The following is a 21,465-nucleotide window of genomic DNA, read 5'->3' as shown; positions in this document are numbered from 1 at the left end:
GGGCTACCTGCTCATAGAGGGGACCCCAAACCGACTCCGGGCTGATGTTCAGCGACACCGGACTGGGTGTGGATGCTGGCTGGCCTGTCCCCTGCGGCCCTTCGGGGCACCTCTCCTGCCCACACCAGGCCACTGAGGGGACATGGGTGAGCAGGTCCTGAGCTAGGAGGTGGAACGGCCACCCGCTGCTGGTCTCCTCCCGGCCTGACAACGGGCTGGCATGTCCCCGCGACCCCCACACCAAGAAGGCTGCCGCTTAGAGGGACAGGCAAGAGCTGTTCCGAGTCCCCACCGTGTGCCCATCTCCAAGGGCCCCTGCTGTGTCTAAGACGCCAAAGACCTTAATAAAGGAAAAAGAAAATCCACATCCTTTATTCCAAACACAAAGCCCTTACCGGGGCGCGGGAGACCTCCTTTCTCTCAGCGCACCCATGCTGGGCCCAGACTCACAGGTGCCATGAAGTCAGCTCATGGGCGTGCGGGGAAATGGAGCACAGAACAGCCGTACAGTAGAGACGCTTGTTAACAGAACAGTTCACCTGGCGGCTGCTTTCTGACAAGCAGCGGTTTGTGACTCTCTCCAGCTTTTCGAAATAACGTCCCGGTGGCCGGGGGCGTCAGCGAGCGCTCTGCGGTGGGGGCGGGTAGAAGGCCGGGCCGTCCTCACAGACCTCCAGCCCCGGGCCCCAGGCCCTCCCGGACTCCCCCAGCTCCCCCGGCTCCGTGCAGTTCCGCAGCCGCAGGTCCTTGGTGAAGCAGAGCTCGATCTGACCGATCGTCTGCACCTCCTCCCCCTAAAACCCAGAAAATGAGAGACGCCTGAGAATCCGGATCTCAGGGGGGTCCCCTGCTCTGTGGTCATCAGGCCTCAGAACCTGAAGAGACAAGGGGGGAATCCAGGGGCCAGCAACGAGCCCCCCCCCACCTCTAGCAGCAACCCGCAGGGGGCCGTGGGGCTCACAGCCCAGTCACCACCCAGACATCCCCTGTGCCAGCCTGGCGGCCCTGGGTGACAGGGACCCCGCTCAAACCTCAGACACGTGCAACTGTGTGCCTGTGGCATACACATTGCAGCATCGCTGGGAGAAGCAGTTTTGTAGAATAAGTAGGTCAGGGGGCCGCACTGCTCAAAAAGAATTAAAGTCTTATCAAAGCTGACAAAAGAAATGACAGTCCGTCCGCACACGAGATAAATGTGTGTGGAGACCGAGACCAACAACACAAAGCCCAAGAAATCCCCAACTCAGACCTGCTTCCTACAGCTGCCTCCGGCTCCTGCCCCACTGCTCCTTCTTGGTGGAGAGAAGTCTTGAGAAACAGACTCTGTTTGAGCAGGGCACTGAAGGACAATCGTGTGCCTGGGCGTGTGCATTTTTTTTTAATTCCAGTACAGTTGGCACAATGTCCTGTCAGTGTCAGGTGTGCGAGACGGGGACTCACCACTTCCGTGCGTCACAGGTGCCCTCGCTCGCCCCCATCGCCTGCTCCCCCACCCCCCACCCAGCCCTCTCGTCACCAGCACTGTGTTATCTAGAGTCAAGAGTCTGCTTCTTGGTTTGTTTCTTTTTTTTTCCTTTGCTCATCTGTTCTGTTTCTTAAATTCCACGTATGAATGAAGTCATACGGTATCCGTCCTTCTCTGCCTCACACACTGATCAGCATTTTACTCTCTAGCTCCATCCGCATCATTGCAAATGGCATGATTTCATTCTTTTTGACGGCTGCGTAATATTCCACTGGAAACAGAGGCCGCATCTTCTTCATCCAGTCATCTACTGATGGACACTTGGGCTGCTTCCGCAGTGGGGCTATTGTTGATAATGCTGCTGTAAATACTGGGGTGCAGGTACCCCTCTGAATCTGGGTTAAACCAACTGCGATTTTAAAGCACACGCAGGATTTGCCTGTGCGCTCACACTCCCACACACACACACACACACACACACACCTCTGCCCCTGGCAACTCTACAGTGACCACATGGATGTTGAAAACCTGTCTTCCTGATAAAGACAGAACAAGCAGTGAAACAGAGCACATCTGACCTGTTTTGGTGGAAGACACTGGACTTTTGGTACAACTCCGTACATGCTGGCAAGGGCGTCTTTAATATCTGAAATCTGAAATGGAATCAAACGCATTAGAATTACAGGGACAGAGGCGGTGTAAGGGCTCCGACAGACAGCACACTCGGCTTCCGCACTCACAACCTGCACGGCTGACCACAGGGCATTGTCCTCTGGGCACTCCAGGCTCGCAGACAAGACCCCAGGGAGAGGCTGTCACCCACCTGGGCTCCCCCCTCAGACCACAGTGGCCCCCACACGTGCTCTACAGTCTCCGTTCTCCCCGCCGCCCCGTGCTTCTGTCCACACCCAGAGCCTGCTGCGTGCAGTAAGTCGGACCCACTTCCAGAGGCCGGGACTCGCGTCTGAGCTCAGCTCTTGCTGCTTCTGAACCTAACAGAGCACCTGCGGCACCACGGGGAGCCCAGGAACTTGCCGTCCGGGACCACTGAAAGCAGCATTCTGACTGACACGTGCTGGGCAAAAATGTAAACACAGTCACCCTACCTGCTTGAACTTGGACGCCGAGGACAAGGGGGCCCTGCCAGCCCTCTCTTTCCTGGGGCAGCAGACACGGTCTCCCCAGGGTCACCATTCCCTCCCACCCCCACTCTCGATGCAGGGAGGAAATTAAAGGGAGGATCCAGACCCGGTCCCGATCCGGCTCAAGCGGGAACCGGCCACACGGCGGAGCACAGATGCCGGAGAGCGCAGTTGGGCTGCCCACTGACTTCTGGTCAGGGGGCCCAGGTGACAGCGCAGTGTTAGCAGGGGACTGGAACCCGGGATCGCTAAAATCAGTAACTTCAAATCTTTTTTTAATCCCAGGAGCTTAAATCAGCCTAAGTAGAGAATGCATCAGGTCCTCTAACCCAGGAGTCAGTCAGCTTACTGGGTAAAGGGCCAGGCTCCGAGGGTCACCCAGTGTCTTTCTGGGGGGACACCTGCCCATGGAGGGTGACCACGAGCAATGGTAAAGGAATCAGCCTGGCCGTGAGCCAGGAATACTCTGTTTACAAGAACAGGCTCTTCTGGGTAGAAAACGATTACCTTTTGTATATGCTTACCAAACAGTAAGATCTGGGCTATTTAAATTTCTAGTTTTATCACGAAAACAAAAACAAATCTCATGCCTCTTCATCGAACAAAATATCATAAAACAGAATGTGCTTTTTGAACCACCTACTCCCCAGCCCTGTGCGAGCTGGGAGCACGCGCCTCACCGAGGGACCATGAGTCTAGGCTTCAAAATCATCATTTACGTAGCTTTTGGATCCCACTCAGTGCGCACCGGGAAGCAAGACTTAAATAAAATCGCTCTGGAACCATAAGAGTCTAACAGGAGGGGCTTGTTCAAGGCCCTTTAAAACCCTGGCGTGGACCAGGCTGCAGACAGTCTACCGTGGAGACACGAGGTGCCCTCAGGTAGCAGATACACATTGGGTTATGGAGCTGAAAGCAAGACTTACCTGGTAGTAATTGATAGATGGCTTTATTCCCAATTTTTGGAGTATGCTAAAATTTAAATTAAAAAAAATTAGCTGTATAATACCGTACATTTTCCTTTCTTGTTCTTCTTAAACATCCTATTTCCTAAAAATGAAGACACTCTTAAAAGAAAGCACTTATTTTCTAATGCTTTGGGCAATAAATCTGGGCACAAGGATAGCAAGTAAATGGTACTCGGGCTTCGCCGACCACCCCTCCCCATGGCTCACTTGCTGCTGACCCTCCTTCTCTCTCCAGCACGTGGGCCCTCTCAACAGTGGCCAGACGGCCCACACCCACTGCGGTTACGGCACACACGTGACCACCTCTCTGCCAAGCCTGTCTCAGGCACACACGTGACCACCACTTTGCCAAGCCTGTTTCAAAACACAGTTAACAACTGATTCTGGATTCCAGGCTTATCCTAGAAAACCACACTTGGTCAAATCCTCAAATATATTCAACACCCACAGACTTGAATCATTTCCTTAAGCATATGGTTTTGACCAGCCATCCCCACAAAATACCATATGACTAATTTACCTGTTAAATGACAAAGTGGGATATAAACAATTCTCAGATTAATGGTCTCAAAACAACACTCGAGTCCCCATCATGCCTCCCTAGATTATCCAGGCCATCAGCCCCCGGAGTAGACGTGAGACCCGGGTTGCCTCTCTGGACATGGGCATTGTCAGATGGGTCTGTCCAAGGAAAACTAGCCTGCCCGGGGCACGCCTCCTCCTGCTACGATTTCTGGCAACAGTATACATTGTGTTAACAAGCCCGTGTTTGTAGACGACGCACCACCCAGTGTCTGGATCTCAGCTGTGTGCTCCCGGCCCCGGGCAGGAGCTGGTGGTGGGCAAGGGTCCTTACAGCCTAAAAAAACAAAACATGCCCACGGCCTGCTCTCACACTGTCTGTGCGGCATAAACACCAGATTTCAAAGGTTCCAGAATTGTAAAACTTTGCAAATTTTAAAATATTTATTTCAAGTTACAATATTTTAGCTATGCTGGGATAAATAATATAAAATCAATCTCGCTGCTTTCTTTTTGCTCCTTTTAATGAGGTACTAGGAAATTTTAAGTTACGTGTGGGGTCTGCATTGCATTTCTACTGGGCGGTGTTGCTGAAAAGCCCAAGTCAGGTCACCAAGGAAGTGAGGCAGAGAGAGAGAGATGCTTGGGGAAGTCTGGCATTCAGCCCAGGTTAGTCTATAATGTTTTCTACGGTGTTGCCATTAGTTTGACATTCATTCCCTGGCCTGTGTCTGTAGGTTATCAAAGATCTTCTATTCACAGTATCTCACCTTTTTTCAGGTTTGCGACCTTCATATTATAAAGTGAGTAAAACACTGTTAGTTTATGCTAATATGACAAGCTTCCCTCTGAGAAAAAGATATCCGCAGTGATGGTTTATAATATAGAGAAAAATACAAGGGATTTTATGTTTGGACTTCCTAATTTTCTGAGTACCGCGATTTTAGATTTTCCTTGGGGGACCAGGGAGAGAATATAATTTCCCTACAACTCTCTCCCCATGTCCTATGCCCCCGCAGGCGTGGTCTCTGCAGGCGTCCCCAGCAACCCCCACGGCTTTTCGGACGCTGCGGGAACCCTGGCACCAGGACTCCGCACGCGCGTGCACCACGGAGAGCTACAGAGACTCAACAAGGGTAAGCCAGCGGACTTAATAAATAGCCGTCGGGTGAAGGGAGGGATGATGTAGATGTTTTAGATAGAACCTTCCAGCAGTCCCCATTCACTGCCTTCTTCCTGCCTGCCTGAGCAGAACGGGACCTGGGGAGCAAGCAGGAGCTGGCGCTGCTCCTGCATCAGGAACGGCCGGGGGCAGCCTCCTCCCTGCAGAGGCTCCCGACTGGACTGCGCTCTGCCCGTCCACACCGCGGACACTCTCCCGGTTCACTCCCCCAAGGATGTCTGCGCTCGGTATCCCCTACGCTTTGGGGGTAAGGAAATGCTCCCCAAGGTCTTGCTCTTGCTGCGAGAAGAGCCTGCAGAGAAGCATGGCCCGCAGGAGCTGGGCGGCGCAGCTGGAGTGTACCCCCCGGCCCTCGAGGGGACCCCTCCGTCATCTTCCGGCTCGGCAGACAGACCCAAAGGTGCAGAAACTGTGCACGGTGCACAATGGGCGTCTTGTTCTCCCCACAGGCACCCGCCCCTCCCATGCCAACACCGGACCCCACCCCCTGGATCCCAGCGAAACGAGGGACTGGCTGCGCCTCTGTGTGCAGGACATAGAAGACACGCGCGGAGAACCGATGGGGTTCCCGCACTTTCTAAGCAGATGTGAGCAGCAGCTTTCACGCGGGTGAACAGCAGAGGCTCCTGACGGGACCCGCTCACTCCGACGAAAGCACACTAACTGCCTGTCCTGGTCTTCAAAACGCAGTCGCAGGTTTACTGTGTGACGGCCCAGATGAAGGAGGGCAGGAATCCTTCCCACACTGGCCGCCAGGAACGCTCAGATGGCGGATGGCCAGCTTCGCCCCTGCTCTCGGTCACGGCCTGGGTGGGGGTAGGGGGCCTGGCCCTCCGCAGGGCCATCTGGAGGGGGTGTTTACGAGGTCTGGGTAGTTTCAAGGCTTCGAGGACCCCTGCCCACCACCTCCTCCTGCTCGATCCAGAAGCCGGAGAGCAGAGATGCAAACACTTAGAGATGGGCGGGTTGTACAGAACCCGCCGCGTTAATGCAACACACTTCTGTCCAAAATCCCGGCTGAGACACACATGCCCTGGTCAGTCTTGCTTCCTCGGGCCTCCTCGATGACATCCGAGCCCAGACAGGTACCCACGGCCCAGACTGACCTGGAGGGCTGGGTGGGAGGCGCTAGGATTCCTCAGGATGGCTCCGCGGCCCGTGAGCACCAGGCCCCGGGGGTCCCTACCTGTTAAGCTCCAGCTTCTCATAAAGACCCAGGCTTCCCCCGAAGTATTTCTTCTGTGAGTTGAGGGCGTCGAGCTGAGCGGCACAGGTGCCGTGCTTCTCCCACTCATGCTTCCTACGAGAGTATTTTAACAAAAAAATCTCTGGTTAAAAGTCATGAAACAAAGGAAGAGCTCGCGCCAGGACTGGGTAGTCACGCGCATGTGGTCTCTGCTACGAAGAAAGAGGACACGACTCCCTGTGTGCATCGGGCAGCGCAGGAGTCCCTCGCGCGTGGGGACGCGGCCCCAGGGGACACAGTCTGGTCTCCAGAGAGCGCGCCGTGTCCCTGCAGCCTCCGCCGCCAGCTGGGACGGCTCAGTTCGGCGATGAAGCACAGCCTCGGCTGAGGAAGAGCAGATGCCACGACGCAGGCCCCGGCCACCGGCACGGGTGTCCGCGGGGGCTCCGGCTTCACGGGGACGCTGACCCGTCCTTCCTCAGCAGCGAGCGGAGGACGGCAGCCACACGACCTCCTGAGAGATGCCGCAGGCCCACTCCCCGTCTGCACTGGGTCCTCATCCGCCCCCGACAGAACTCTAACAGGACAGAGACGAGAGCGACACGGATCCGAGAAGAAGATCGTAGGTAACAACTCCCCACACTTCATCGCAGGTTATCGAGAAGTTTCACGTTCTTCTGCAAGGCAAACATACTGCCGGCTCAGAAATGGGGAAACTGAGGCAGGGGGGCTAGCGAGGCCCCCCAGCCAGCAAGTCCCAGAGTCTGCCCCTAAACGGCACTGTGGACCCCATGCCGGCCCTCGCCTGGCTGCACCGCCGAGCCACCCCCACAGCCCCAGACGCGGGGCGCACGGCCCCAGACTCGCAGGCCACTGTCCCATCGGATGTTCGCCATCGGAGCGCAGGAGAGCGGGAGAGGCATTTGTGAGGGGGTCCTACGGTGCCTGTGGTCTGAGCCGACACCAGCACATCCGTAAGGCTGGTGCACAGGGCCCGTGCGAAGTGACAAGTCGCTTCAGCCTACGAAAGCGGCGTGGGAACCTTTCTTCCTCTACCACAGCCTCCAGAGTGAATTACTTCTGCAGAGCAGGAGAAGGATTTCTTTCTGACGAGATGAAGATGGAGCCGGCGGTGCAGACGCCCTAGTGTCCGTGGAGCTGGAACCGTTCCAGAACCTGCCACAGGGGGAGCTCGCGGCGCAATGAGCCTGGTGCACAGAACCTGCACACCAGCCCGGGGGCTCCCCACACACAAGAAATAGTCGGTAAGTGTCAGTTTGGATCAAGCTTAAGGATCAGAATCCATTAGGGCATCGTTAGTGTATGTCCAACACTGAACCCCTCCTCATTTGGAACAGGAACGTTTGCATTTAACACAAAATGGTCAGTGAGCAGACAGAGGTGCCCATCATGGTGTCCCCTCGCCTGCCGGGGGGCACACGAGCAGACCCAGGGGCCGCCTCCGGGACGAGAGGTGGAGGCTCTTCTGGGACGTCGAGGCCCAGGATGCCGCCCTCGGCGAGGCCGCTCGCCGAAGTGGGTCTCACCCAACTCTCTTCCTTCTTCGTACAAGCATCAGAAAACAAACAGAAATCCTACTTTGCAGAGGGCTGTGTCCATGGTGCTTTTTAATATGGCTAATTTTGTGAATAGACTTAATCTTAGAGAACCTTCTCGAGCATGAAGGAACACCAAGACCGTATACTCTGCAGACTTGAGTCCTCTCTGGGACGAGCGAGGACGGTTTTCAGACAGGAGCCCTCCTCTGCCCCCCGGGCCCCAACGACGAAGCCGAGGTGGACAGGCCAGAGGGCCTCCGGGACCCTCCAGAAATTCACAGAGCCAAGGGAATGTGGGGAACAGGGAAGCATGGCCCAACGCCCCACGCAGGGGCCAGGGACGACAGCGGCCCTGTACCCGGGAGCTCTAGGAGCACAGACACTGCCAGGAGCAGGACAGTCCCCTCCGCATTTAGAACACAAGCTCTGAGATGTGCTACTTTCTATCCAACCTGAAAAAGGATCGTTTTGCCTTTCCGATTCCGAGAGCACACACTCTGCCCCCACTACTGGGATGACGTGTTCAAGGACCAGCTCGGACGACCACCACCTTTATGGGTATTTGTCGACTCACTGGTAAGTCTCCCGGCACCCTCAAGCAGACCGGCTGTGGCACAGAACACACCGGAACGTGTGGAAACCCATACCCTGTGTGCCTAGCGCGGACCTGGCATTTCTGTGTGCGCTGTGAAGTGCTCTAGAGGGGTCCCCCAGCTTCTCCCATCCCCCCACTCCAGCTCAGCTGGGCGTCAAGTTCCAGGAAGACATTCTCGGGAACACGTCTGTGCAGAGCATGGGTCGGAGAGCCGGGCCACTCTTCTCCCGGACTCCACGGGCTTCTCCCGTGCAAGAGACCCGGGAGGGTTCCAAGCACCAGGGAGCCTGGGGGACGGGCACCAGTGCCGCTCCGTGGCTTCAGAAAGCTTCCGTCTGCACTTAATTCTTTTCCTGAATGCTCTAGACAAAAATATTTCCAAACCGAATTAACCATTTTGGATAAAATCTAAGTACTTGCGACCTGAATGTAAACCGCCACATCGGAGTGAGGCCAAGACAGTGATTATTTCCAGCTATCATAACGTAAATGAAAGGAATGTTAATTTAACCTTCTTCCCAAGCACTGACCTAAAGGGCTATCTTGAGTTAAACACAGTGTTTTCTTCCTTGGCTCAGCTCCTGCTACACTTCAGGATGTTTCTGGATGAGGTTGGGGACCGAGCCGCAGGTGGGACCCGACCCTGTCCTCGCTAAGTCGTAGCACGAGACCTCGACCTCTTTTTCTTCCTTGGTGGATCTCGTGGCAGCAGCACAAAGTCTTTAAGAAACATCCTCTCCTGCTGCACTGCGGCGAGCGCCCCTTCGGTACCCGAGTGTTTGTCTTAGTGAAACCTCAGGAGAGGAGAGCGTAAAGCAAAGTGACCAATGAAGTCACGGACTGAGAGCCACTCTGTAAATTCCACGTGCCTGCAGGGTTTTTTCCCAAACAAGCTCCACACCCCACGCAGAGTCAATGCAGGGCTTGAACTCACAACCCTGAGGTCAAGACCCGAGGTGAGGTTCAGAGTCAGACGCTAAACTCAGTCACCCGGGCACCCCTTGCCCACATTTTTCATTTACTGGAGAAGGCCCCGAAAACGGTCTCCCAGATAAAAAGTGGTTCACCCTCGGCACCTCAGAAGAGCGGCCCCGTGGTCCGTCCCCGCGCCCCAGCCCCGTGCCCCCACCCCCCGCAGGCTGCGGCGCCCCTTCACTCACCAGAAATGGCTGCGGTTTAGTGGGTGGATCACATCGGGCCAGTACATCTTCATTTCAGGCAGGAGGTCCTGTGCACACACACACAAAAAATCCACGTATGACCTAAGGCCTCGCCACCTAGAAGGCCAGTCTGATTCACCATTACGTTAAAAGAAGTGACCTCAGCCGATCAGTAACACTCGGGGGAGGAAGACGACTCTGTCCCCACTCTGCAGGAAGCGACAACACAGAGAAAGGTACAATGTGACTCATCACGAGGGTGCGCTGGAAAGCAGGTGCGCTCAGAGGGGAGTGGGTAAGCACTCGGCGGTCCAGCCCAACGAGGGGATGTAGCTCTAATGAGAAGGCGGCCATCAAGCCGTGATGGGACACAGGAGAGCCTTCCGCGCACATCGGTGAGGCCAACCTGAAAAGGTCGTGTGAGTCCTGATGTGGCCATTCTGGACAAGACTAAAGTACGGAGACAGCGAAGGCTCAGTCAGGGCCCGGGGTGGGGAGGAGAACAGGCAGGGGAGGAGGGATTTTAGGGCAGTGAGATGCCTCCATAGGGTCTAGTGAGGGACGTGTTATCTGTCAAAACCCATGACCCTCCGTGAGACAGAGCAAGCCTATGGGAACTGCAGTGTGTGCTAGCAATGAAGTACGACCCTGTGACAGGCATGTCAACCGCAGGGGACGCGGTGTGTTGGGGGACATAAATGGGACATGCCACTCAATTTTTCAGCTTTAGGTTTCTGCTCGAAGGAGTAGCATCCATAGATTAAAACACGCACCACAAAATTCAGGCTCTCCTTTCCCCCAAGCGGAGCTCATCTGGGCAGGGAGATGGGCCCCCTAAACTGCACAGATAGTTGCCCAGGTTTACTTCTCAACTTCTCCAAACTCACTAGGCCGGAAACAACGTTCACTTAAAACACTGTCTAGACAGACTCCGGGTGACCTCGCTTTCCCGTATTTGCCACCACCCGTCAGTACGCGCCAGTCACCAGACAACGGGACGCCCCTGACGTCCCCTACCAGTAAGCGTTGTCCTCACGCCCCCATGGCAAACCTCCCAGGAAGCGGTCTGCCTCCTTGTCTGTATGTCCCCGGCCTTGCACTGCCCACACTCGGGCTTCAGCTCCCACCAGCCCCACAGGAGCAGGGAGCAGGCCACTTTCCTGGGGGGCTTTCTGGGACAGAACAAGCAAACCAGCAGTGTCTGAACAAAGAGCGGCTTGTGGCCACCCTCCCCCGTGCCCGGCAGGCCGCTCCACAGAAAGGGCATCTTCAGCCTTGCTTTTACGAACCCTATTAGCACGCCCTCAGGAATCCCCTTCTCCGGGCTCCCGTCCTCCCCTCCCTCCTCTGGCTGCTTCACCACACGCACCCCCCCCCCCGCCCCAGTCTCTGTTCCTGCTTCTCCACCCTGTCCACGCTCACACCTCTGTGCGTCGTACGTCTGTGCACGGATCACACCCGAAGTTCGCCTCTGGCCCAGACCACTCTCCTACAGACCCACGAAGCCCACCTGGACGTTTCCAGGGCACATCAAACTCAACACGTCCAAAGCCGACTGTCACCCACACATGTGCCAAAGCCTGGCCCCCGTCGGGAAGGAGGACACCCCCAGCTAAACCCCTAGCCAGAGCCCCACTGGAGCTTCTGTCCAGCGAGGCACGGAGCCCCGTTCAGGCGACTTCTGTGGCCCCTCCGGCCTTCCGCTCCCACGGCCTCTGCCCATTCGGCTCTTCCACCCTGGCCGGTCCCCCACAGCAGCTCTCAAGTGAACACAGCAGCCGAGGTGCTTTCCCACTCCAGCGGGAATGCCAGAGGCCCTCAGTACAATGTCAAAGAATCTGCAGTTCCACTGTCGGGTCATGAGACTCTGACCAGGAACATCCCCGTGACATGAGGCAAGCCGCAGAGAGTCCAGGAAGGCAGACGTGTGTGTCTGAGGAACGAGGCGCTGCCAGGCTTTGGGGTGCGCAAGGAATTCTTACCGACGGTCCTCAGACTCAGGCCAGCAAGGGTCCTCACAGGAAGGAAAGAGGAGAGTATAGTGTGGGCGAGAACACGTGAAGGGTCTAGAATGTCCTGCCATGCCCCTCTGGGGGCCGTCTATTCATGGCAAGGACCTCCATTCTAGCAAATCCTGACACTACCTCCTGTTCTCAGGGAGGCCCAGTGCCCTGGCAGGCCCTGCCCCATGAATCCAGGTCCTCGTCACCGGACAGGTGACTGGTCACACGCACAGCGCAGTGTCTTGAGAGCGTGTCGGCCAGCAGCACTCATCAAAGCCGCTCCCTGGGCTACTCCGTCACACAGGCCTCTGTTCTGGAAAGGCCCATCCCTTCTGCTCAGAGGCCCTCCCTGGAAGCCCACCCCCCACAGCCAGAAAGGCCAGGCGTGGTACCCCTGCCTGTCCTCCGAGCCAGAGTGGTCTAGAAATGCTGACCGGGAGGCACAGGGGCCCTGGGACTAATGTGGGCGGGTGGGGACCCATCGGGGTCTGCTGTCACTTCACACAGGTCCCATCTGGTACCGTGGGCCCCGGGCAGGGGAGAAAGGGCAGTTTGCACTGAACGAGCAGGAGTGTTTCACGGATCCAGAAATGCAAGCGAAGTGCCAGGGCTGAATCCTGGGAACACGAGCGAGATCCTCGCATGAGCACACGCCGTGGAGGACACACGTGCAAGGGGCTAACCGAGGGCGGCACCGGCAGGGGCGACGGAAGGGGGCGTTACCTTGATCTCTTCGAAGTTGAAGGGCCACGATCCGTTACACTCTTCTGCTCTGTCGGGCCTTGGAATCAAACGGAAACAACAGACGTTAGTCTTCGTTGAGGCTCCACACGGCAGGAGACATGTCCTCTAGCGTCTGCGGGGATCAAAGGCCGAGACGCACTAAGGCCACGGGAGCCCCTTAAGGAAGAGCCCGGGTAGGGTGACCAGAGAGGTCTCCTGGGGGCAGGCCAACAGGGCGCTCTCCCCAGGAAGCAAGTGAAACCAGCCGGTAGGGGGAGCTCGGGAGTCGGGCGCGGGCCTGCACTCTCCCTCCGCCAACCTCAGGCCACAGGCACCAGTGCATCTCCCTCTCTCTAAGGGAGGACGGGGCTCAGGGACCAGCGTACAGACCGCGCTCACACAGAGACCCAGGCTCAGCGAGTACAGCTTCTTAAATTCCCAAGCACGGATCCCCTCCCTGCTTCCCCATGTCTAGTTCTGCACGGGTCAGTCCCGGTCCACAGATGCAGCTGAGCTCTCCAGGCCACCAACTCTACTTCCTAGACCGCCGGCGTGTCTCCGTGTCCGCAGGCCCTGCACCCTGACCAGGGCAGCCCCCCGCCGGGACAGCACTGTGCACTGTCCCTCCAGCTGCAAGGGAAGCAGCAGGGACGTCAGTGCGACCCGAGGAAGCCTAGCTCCCGGAGAGCGCAGCGTCGGATCACTGACCCGGCCCCCGCTTCATCTGCTGCCCACAGACCCCCAACCTGGAGGAACAAGCATGTGCCGGAAAGACCAGAATGGCCCCTCCTCCCACGGGAGCAGCAGGACAAGAGGCATCCCACTGACAGGCTGACTCATGGACACAGCTGAACATGACAAATACACGCGTGAAGAGGGAAAGAGTAAAGTGCACAAAATGCATGCGAAACCTGAGATGAATCTGGTAAATGTGACACGCACACTGTGTACATACACACGTGCACATACAACACATGTGTACAGCACACGTGCGCACCGTGTAGTACACACAACACATGTGCACAGCGCACACACGCTCACTTATTTCTAAGCATCTATTTATTGCCCCCAAAGAAGGACACAATGAGAGGCTCAGGGATCCCAGCCTGGACCCAGAGTCCCTACAAGCGTATGGAAGCCAGGCTGTAACTGTTCTACCAAAAAAGAACTAAACAACCCCAAGATCAGGGTTACTCTACAAACAGCAGAGATATTGTAAATAAGGATTCGGCCCACTGGCTAAACTCCTAACGAAAACCACTAGTGTAACCCTTAGGACCAGCCTCAAGCTGCTTTCGGATCGGCTAGCGGGATGTGAATGGTGCGGGGCCTTGCCATAATCCGTGGATGGTCCAGTAATCCGGAGGGTCTCTGCAGTCCTTCTCCACCTCCTGCAGCGAAAAGACACAGAGCACATCACTGATCCACGGCTCCTTCACTGCGGCTTCCGGCGCGGCCCCGAGGAGCGACACGGGCGCGGATGCTCGGACCCGAAGGAGGCCCCGATCCCCAATTATGTAACATAATTAAAAACTGAGTTTTGCTTTCTTTTCTTTTAACGCGTTCTCAAACTAAGCCCGTCGGACGGAGACGCTCCCACCCGCCCGTTCATCTTCTTCCTGTGACCATAAACGAGCGAGGGTTCCCAGTCCCCGTGAGATGAGCGGGTTCAGCCACCACGGCCAGATGTGTCAGCGACACACTCAAGCGTGAACGTTGGACAACGTAAACCGGAGCGCTCGGGCGCGAAAACGCCAAAGTGAGGAGAACACGATAGAGGTGACCTCACAGAGAGAAAAGCTGAGCAGCGCCCCTCAGGGACCTCCCAGCTGTTTAGCTAAATGGGGAGTTCTTCCGAAGTAACCGACTACCGAGAAACGTGTGGACGGCTGTGGGACCAGGTAGGACAGACTCATGCCCGATGCCCCGTGGTGGGGAATGAGCCCTGAAAAGCAGGTGTGGGGGTCCGGTGAGGAACAGGTGAGACTCCAGGCGGATTTTCAAGCCTTTCCTGTCGGGATCACCTTCTGTGGGGCGGCAGCTCTGCCCCAGGCTGGTCTGGAAATTAGGGAGGCTCTGGTTTAGGACACTGGCACGAGGCGGCGAGAGAGGTCCCTGCCGCAGGCCGAGAGGGCAGAAGAGGATGGCAACGAGGTTCAGTGTCAGAGCGGGGGCGTGTGCCTCCCCCTCCCGACACCCCAAGTTCATCCCGCAGGACAGCACAGTCCCAGCGGGGGGCCCATTTCCCACAGGTGCCTGGCTGGCGGAGAGCAAGGTCAGGGCCCATGGCCGGAGTTGGGGGGAGTCTTCTACCGGCCCCACGCCCTGTGTCTCAGATGAGTCTTTAAGGGGACAACTGGGGCCCAGGATCGTGGAGAAAGAGACCAGCTGCTCCCTGTAACGCCTGTGTCACACACGCAGGGAATGAGCCCAGAGACACCCCCCACTCCCCAGGATGACACCAGGGCCAGAGTACCAGGACCCCTCGTCCTGGGCATCCTGTAGAGAAATTAATTCCCTGACAATGACACTTCATGAGCAGAAGATTTTTAAAAAATCTAATTTCTGAAGCCTCAAGGTCAGAACGCATTTCCATGCATGGATGCCATCCGTGCACAGGAACACACCCACATTTTGTCGCAGAAACCCCTCGGCCACCAAATGACCCCACTCCCTGCCCCAAAGGCAGATCTTCCGGTGTTACCCAAGACGGGAGCTCCCTACAGGGCCCTGCCCACAGGAACTCGGGCTCCCGCGAGGCACCGCTGCCGGGGTGCGGAGCCAGGTCTGCAGTGACACCCAAAGCTGGTCACACTGCTCTAGCCTGCGCAGCAACAGCCCTAAAGGCAGAAAGCGACAATGAGGTGTGAAGTTTAGGAAACTGGACCCAGAGACAGAGAGCAGCTAGGACAGACACGCCAGGAGGACTACAAATGACACATTTCTGCGAGGACACGTGGATACAGAAACCCACTCTGCACGGGGCTTCACCAGATGAACGGGGCCAGTGGAGGCAGAAAAACTCACCTTGCACACTGTCACAGGCCAGTGGTGAACCATAATTAGTTTTTTCCACTCATGATTGTCACTGTTGGAAGACAAGGAATTTATGTTTCAAGAACTGTTCTAAAGTTAAAGAAAACTTCATCTATCCATCCATCTACACCGTCATGCATTCAGCCAACACTGAGGGACTGTCATGGGCCAGGCCCCACCAAGGGACAGGGGTGCTGTCCTGGGCGAGGGAACAAGTCCCTCCCCCGTGATGCATGTGTGCCAGGGAGGGAGACGGTGACCACGGTCGCTAAGAGAACACACGTGGTGCCCACAGTGACAAGTGATAAAGAAACAGGAGCAAGCACGAGGACAGGCAGGCTGGCAGGGGGGCAGGAGCTGAAATCTGAGGCCAGGAAGCCTGGGAAGGCCTCACTGAAGGGAGGCAGAGGCCGGGAGGGAAAGGGGGAAGGAAGCCTGAAGTGGCCTTCCTCCTAGGGTTGGTCACGAGTGTAGAAACAGAAGCACCATCATCTTTTAGCCACGTCTGCGAAACCCGTTAAGGCCCCTAAACCTGAATTTCCGTGTGGCTCACTTGGCAGCAAAACATGACTTGAACTAGCATGGGGGCTGAGTGTCCTATGCCCACTGGAGTGAAGGTGCAGGCGGCCAGCTCCACAGTGCTCCCCCAGATACAGTGCTCTCTCGGACTCAGTCCGGAGCGAGGACATGCCCCACCTGACCCGCACGCCCCCCATGCCTCCCTCCCCTGGCTCTAGGACCTTCAGGTGAGTGGGGGGAGCTGTGTCTGCAAAAAGGTTGAAGCAGGATGGATAGCGACAGATGGAAACACCAGTGGCCACGCAGGGACATCACCCAAGCAGACACTTCATTAGATTCTGGAAGGAATGATTCAAAAGTAAAGCGGGACCAAGTTCTCACACGCTGACTTCTGTAAAGAGGGCGGTCGTGCTGAATCAGCACAGAATCACAATCCAGATGTTACGAGAGCACGGCTGTGTGCCGCACTCAGTACAGACGCGGCACGAGAACTAGAGCTGGGACGAGTGTCAGAAGCTGCTTCTTCAGGGTATCAAACCCTCGTGTAGGTGGAAACTGAGGCTATGGGATTAAAGCTGCAGCCAGGGAAGGATACTCCTCCATTCCTCCAGGGAAGAATTCCTCCAGGGAGGAACACACTGTGCACCGTGAATCTATCAAGACTGAGAACTTCGGCAACACAAGAGCCACACACAGTCCCGTGAGAGTGCTGGGGGCGTACGGGAACCTCCTGCAAAGCAGCGCAGACCAGAGCGTGAAGAGAGAAGCCAGAGGCCGAGGAGGAGAAGAGAGTCACCAACCCAGCCGGCGCGCGGGAAAGCCCCTGCAGACCCCTTCAGTCCTGGAGGGTTGAACCAGCTGTTTTCCCCAGACCACGCCTCGTCCACCACGGCCGTCCGACTACATCAGCGCGTGGACTGTGAAGGGAGCGGCGTGGCGGGGACCACAGACTAGAGCGTCAGCTCTTCATGGACATTTACTGGCTGCTGCTGGCCAGGCGGGGTTCTACGCACATTCTGCCTCTCCTCAAATCCATGCTCAGGAGGCAGGTGACAGCTGAGCAAAGTCACCCAGGGAGCTCCAAGGTCACACACCGGATGAACCAGTGGCTGGTACTCAACCAGGACCCCACACCTCCTCTCCAATGATATACTCTTAACCTGATGGCCAAAAAAATCCATTAATAAATGCAGCTGGGTTTTTTTTTTTTTTTTTTTTTTAGAAAATAGGCTTTCTGGGAAAGCTGAACTATAATGTTACCTTTTCAAGTAGATGATAAAACAGGAAAAACAATTAAAGTCATTGCTTTTCCCTCACCTACTATGTAAGAACAAAAGCCTTTTTTTTTTTTTAGATTTTATTTATTTATCTGACAGAGATCACAAGTAGGCAGAGAGGCAGAGAGAGAGGGGGAAGCAGGCTCCCTGCTGCGGGGCTGGATCCCAGGACCCTGAGATCATGACCTGAGCCGAAGGCACAGGCTTAACGCACTGAGCCACCCAGGCGCCCCAAGAACGAAAGCCTTTATTAAACACGAAATCACTACCCAAAGTATATGGAAGAAAAAATTACAATCCGGTGCTCGGAATTCGGTTCCGTCTACAAGGAAGCAAGAGATTCCACACGCGCTCCGGTGCAGCCCGGAGGAGCGGCCCCACCGAACGCCAGCGCGGGGAGGAAGAGCCGGCGGGGAGGCTGCGAAGAGGAAGCAGCGCCGTCTCCAGCCCAGACGTGCGCCGCTACGACGCCCTGCCCGCCCCGCCCCGCCCCGGACCCCCGCCCCGACGCGGACCCCCGCCCGGACCCCGCCCTGCGCCAGCCCCGACCCGGACCCCTGCCCCGACGCGGAGCCCGGCCCGGACCCCGCCCTGCGCCAGCCCCGACCCGGACCCCCGCCCCGACGCGGAGCCCGGCCCGGACCCCGCCCTGCGCCAGCCCCGACCCGGACCCCCGCCCCGACGCGGAGCCCGGCCCGGACCCCGCCCTGCGCCGGCCCCGACCCGCCGCACGCACTCCGGGGCTCCGGGCTCACCTCGTGGGGGACCCGCGCGCGCCGCCCCGGCAGCACAGCGCCAGGCAGAGGCAGCTCAGGAGCAGGCCGTGGGCGGCCGCGGGCTTCATCGCGCGCCCAGCCAGGCGACGACGCGCTCCGGGGCACGAAGCCTCCAGTGTCCGGCGCCAGGCCCCGCGTCTCCCTGAAAATGGACGAAATCCCTGACGCCGAGCTCTGACCCGCCGCCCCCACCCCGGAGGCGTCCGCCGTCCCGAGGGGCCCCGGCCGGGGTCCCCGCCTCACCCGGGCGCCCAGGCGCGCAGGCGTCCCTGCCGGTGCCGCACCGCGACCCCCAACCGCGACCTCGCAGCCGACACCGCCCGGCCGTCCCGACCCGCGCGTTTCCGGCTCTGGACGCCGGGCCCCGGACACGCCCCCGTAGACGGGCCCGCCCCCGGCCGGGCAGGCACGCCCCAGACGCCCCGCGGCCGGGACACGCCCCCGGCCCGGCAGACACGCCCCCTCAGACGGTCACGCCCCTAATCCCGGCCCTTCGCCCTTCTGGCTCGGGTCTCCGGGCGGAGGCTTCTCCTTCGGCCTCGCTCCCGCCCCGGGCCTGCCTTCGGTGGTGTCCGTGCGTCTTCGGGCCCTTCCTCGCGGAGCGGAAGCTCCTGGGGCCCCGCGGGGCAGGGCCGCCTCCGGGACACTGCGCAGAGGCGGTGACAGGTGCCGCAGCGCCGGGCTCCCAGGGCCTCGGCGAGGTCCCCGGCGGAGAGAGCGGCCTCTGGGCCCGCGCGGACGGCGTAACGCAGCTGGCGCGCGGCTGTTCCCGCGGGACTCCCTACCCTTCCCAGCACAGGGCCGTCAGGGAGGCAGCCCGGGCCCTCGGTCCCCATACCGGCCCCAGCCCACTGTACTCCGCTCTGCTCCGCTCACACGGTGCCTCCTGCGTGCACACTTCACGGAGCCCGGGGCGAAGGGCTGGGTGTCACCGCGGAAGCTGCCCCCTTACCCTCCGAGGGCCACCGGGACACGGAGAAGCAGAGCTGTGGCAGCAAAGGAATGTCCTTGGGTCTAAGAACAGGGGGCGTGGGGGGAGTGGCGGGTGCAGATCCTCAGAGCAGGGGCTAAAACCACTTCCCTCCACCCTCCACCGCCTAAAGGACTGGCCTCTACCGTCCACGTCCTCCTTCTAGGTCCTCAGAAACTGCACCCTCACAGATTGCCCCAAACCACCCAGCTGCAAGCATGTCTTGTCCCCTTGGGTTTTCTGTGGCCCTGACGACCTTCACTGCCTGGGTCCCTTGTGCAGGACTGGGGTGCACACCGTGCGGGAGGCCCTGGCTCCCCCAGCAGAGCTGGTCTGTTCAGGGTCCCAGCCATGTCGCCACGGAGGCAATTCTGCTCCCCCCAGTCCTGGCCCCACACCCCCATCCTAGTTAATGCCAATCATAGTTGCCTTTCCAGCGAACACATGGCTTCCTCAGAGTCCTTGGTCATCCAGGTCTACCTAAGGGTCAGGTGCATAGGTAATATGCTCTCCTGGGTGATGTCGGCATAGTTACCTGTGTTCACATAAAGTAAGTGTGTGATTATTCCATACTGTCCATCTTCCCCTCTGGACTGACCCCTAACCTGTGGGGTCTGACGCTAATTCCAGGTAGTGTCAGAATTTGAGTGAAATTGTAGGAACCAGCCACCAGGGATGCCCCCCATACATATGGTGACCAGAAGTGAGTGTTCTGTGGCAACAGTAAGAGACACTCATAGGGAAGGGACACAGACGGGAAGAACTGGGTATTTTCCTCTGTAGGGAAACTTGATTTTTCCATGACACTGAGTAGAGGCTCTGTCATGGGGACAAGCAGAGGTGGCTCCAGCTTGCAGGAACCGGGAGGGACCTGGGGGTGATACTGACGGCTCCCAGGAGACACCATAAATGGGACCAGTTTGAGGTTTAAGAAGTGGAGTCAGCTTGTGCGGAAGCAGATGCACAGGAGGCAGGGACAAGATGGCGACGGCCATTTCTAGGAACAGATCATTCTTAAGGCTGATGCCACAAGCTGAGATACTTTTACTGACCAGCTTCTTGTCGATTTAACTCCTCTGGTTTCTAATGCCCAGGTCACTTTTGCCAGGTTACGCTGCAGTGGTGGTCCCCAAGCCTCAGGGGCTCACTAACTGCCCCAACCAAGGTTGGCCTTTGCTCATGCTCCTTGCTGGCTGTAGGTCAGGGGCTGCCGCAACCCCTGGCCTTCTTCACTCTGGGACCAGCCATAGCTGCCACCTGCCATTTTAATGGCCAAGCTGTGGCAGAACCACACTGTGACTCTGGACCTAGGGGATCTGATGTCCGATCTTCCACTGAAAATTTTTTTATTCCAAACAAGCGACATCCGCAAGACTGGCATCAGTGAGCAGAAAGTATCCTCCTCCTAAAAGTGGGGGCCTTGCGGGCACAGGACAGACGTCTGAGACGGACGGGAAGTACAGCAAATAGCTGGGAAGAGTCGTATGGCCTGTCATAGGTGAGGAGGCAGGAACAGGACCTTCACCCACCCCAGGTGGGAAAGTGAAGCGCCAGCATTGCAGACAGCACTTGGGGGCCGGATGGGAGGGCACCGCGCTGCTCCCGCAGTGGGGCAGCCTGGGGGGGCGAGGGGTAGAGTAACAGGAAGCTCGGGAGAAGCTCCAGCTTGACTGAACAGCTCGCCATGAACAAGCAGCTTCTGCTGGAGGGGGATTTGTCGGAGGCGACTAAGAGACAGGAGTCCTCAGTTGTGGGACAATCCAGTGTGCCCGAAGTTAGGCTGTGACATTTCCAAACAGGCTCTTCGGTCTCTGTGTGTGTTCAAGGAAGGCGCCTCTGGGAGCTGGCAGGGTCCCGGCCCGCCGAGGGGGGGACTCTGGCTCATGGGCTTCAAAGCTCACATTTATGGGGCATCTTCCAAACAAACAGGCGTGACCCAGGCCAGGGCACTCAGGGTGAATAGGGCTTAGGGTCAGGTGCCTGGTTTCAGAGCAGAGGGCGCACCGCGGGCAGGAGCCTGTGCTCTGACGGCAGATCGCCCTGTGTAAGTTCAGGCTTTCCCAGTCGTTACCTATGTAAACTCAGCGCCCTAGCTGGCTCCTCTAAGCTTTGGTGACCTCGTTTGTAGAGTAGGAGAGGAATCCTCTCTGACAGTGTCAGGGGGGTGAAAAAAGACGTCAGTGGCGTCTTCGCAGGAGCCCACCGAGCCCGGTGCAGGTGGCACATCAGGGCTGTGTCCTGTCTTACTTGCTGCAGATACCCAGACCCTCTGCTGGGAGCGACGGACAGTGAGGGGGTCCTGTGGGACCTCTGCAGACTCTGCCTTAGCCCTAAGCCTGGCTTTGGGGGTGCTGCTTGTAGACCTTGCGTGTTGAAGGTGT

At 57.7% G+C, this 21,465-nt stretch overlaps 1 protein-coding gene across 1 annotated transcript; it reads right to left on the bottom strand.

Annotated features, from left to right (window-relative positions):
• Positions 1-345: 345 nt before the first annotated feature.
• Positions 346-18,401, bottom strand: RNASET2 (ribonuclease T2). The gene is made up of 10 exons (XM_044242435.1): positions 18,358-18,401; positions 18,094-18,256; positions 15,534-15,594; positions 13,842-13,897; positions 12,507-12,564; positions 9,781-9,848; positions 6,467-6,580; positions 3,534-3,579; positions 2,044-2,118; positions 346-794 (listed from the first exon to the last, which is right to left on the bottom strand). Exons 2-10 carry the CDS (start codon positions 18,180-18,182, stop codon positions 618-620), a joined length of 744 nt encoding a protein of 247 aa, XP_044098370.1. The 5' UTR covers positions 18,183-18,256; positions 18,358-18,401; the 3' UTR covers positions 346-617.
• Between the last annotated feature and the right edge of the window lie 3,064 nt (positions 18,402-21,465).

The sequence above is a fragment of the Neovison vison genome, chromosome 1 (genome assembly GCF_020171115.1).
Source record: "Neovison vison isolate M4711 chromosome 1, ASM_NN_V1, whole genome shotgun sequence".
In the NCBI taxonomy this organism is placed as follows: domain Eukaryota; kingdom Metazoa; phylum Chordata; class Mammalia; order Carnivora; family Mustelidae; genus Neogale; species Neogale vison.
The sequence above is the reverse complement of the archived record's forward strand: the minus strand, read 5'-3'. Positions and strand labels throughout refer to the sequence as shown.

Excerpts from the sequence above, each read along its gene's own strand:
- RNASET2 (XM_044242435.1), bottom strand. The coding sequence starts at position 18,182 with ATGAAGCCCGCGGCCGCCCACGGCCTGCTCCTGAGCTGCCTCTGCCTG. Across the intron at positions 13,898-15,533 it reads GGCCTGTGACAGTGTGCAAG|GAGGTGGAGAAGGACTGCAG; the intron begins GTGAGTTTTTCT and ends TTTTCGCTGCAG. Across the intron at positions 6,581-9,780 it reads CTAAACCGCAGCCATTTCTG|GAAGCATGAGTGGGAGAAGC; the intron begins GTGAGTGAAGGG and ends ATACTCTCGTAG.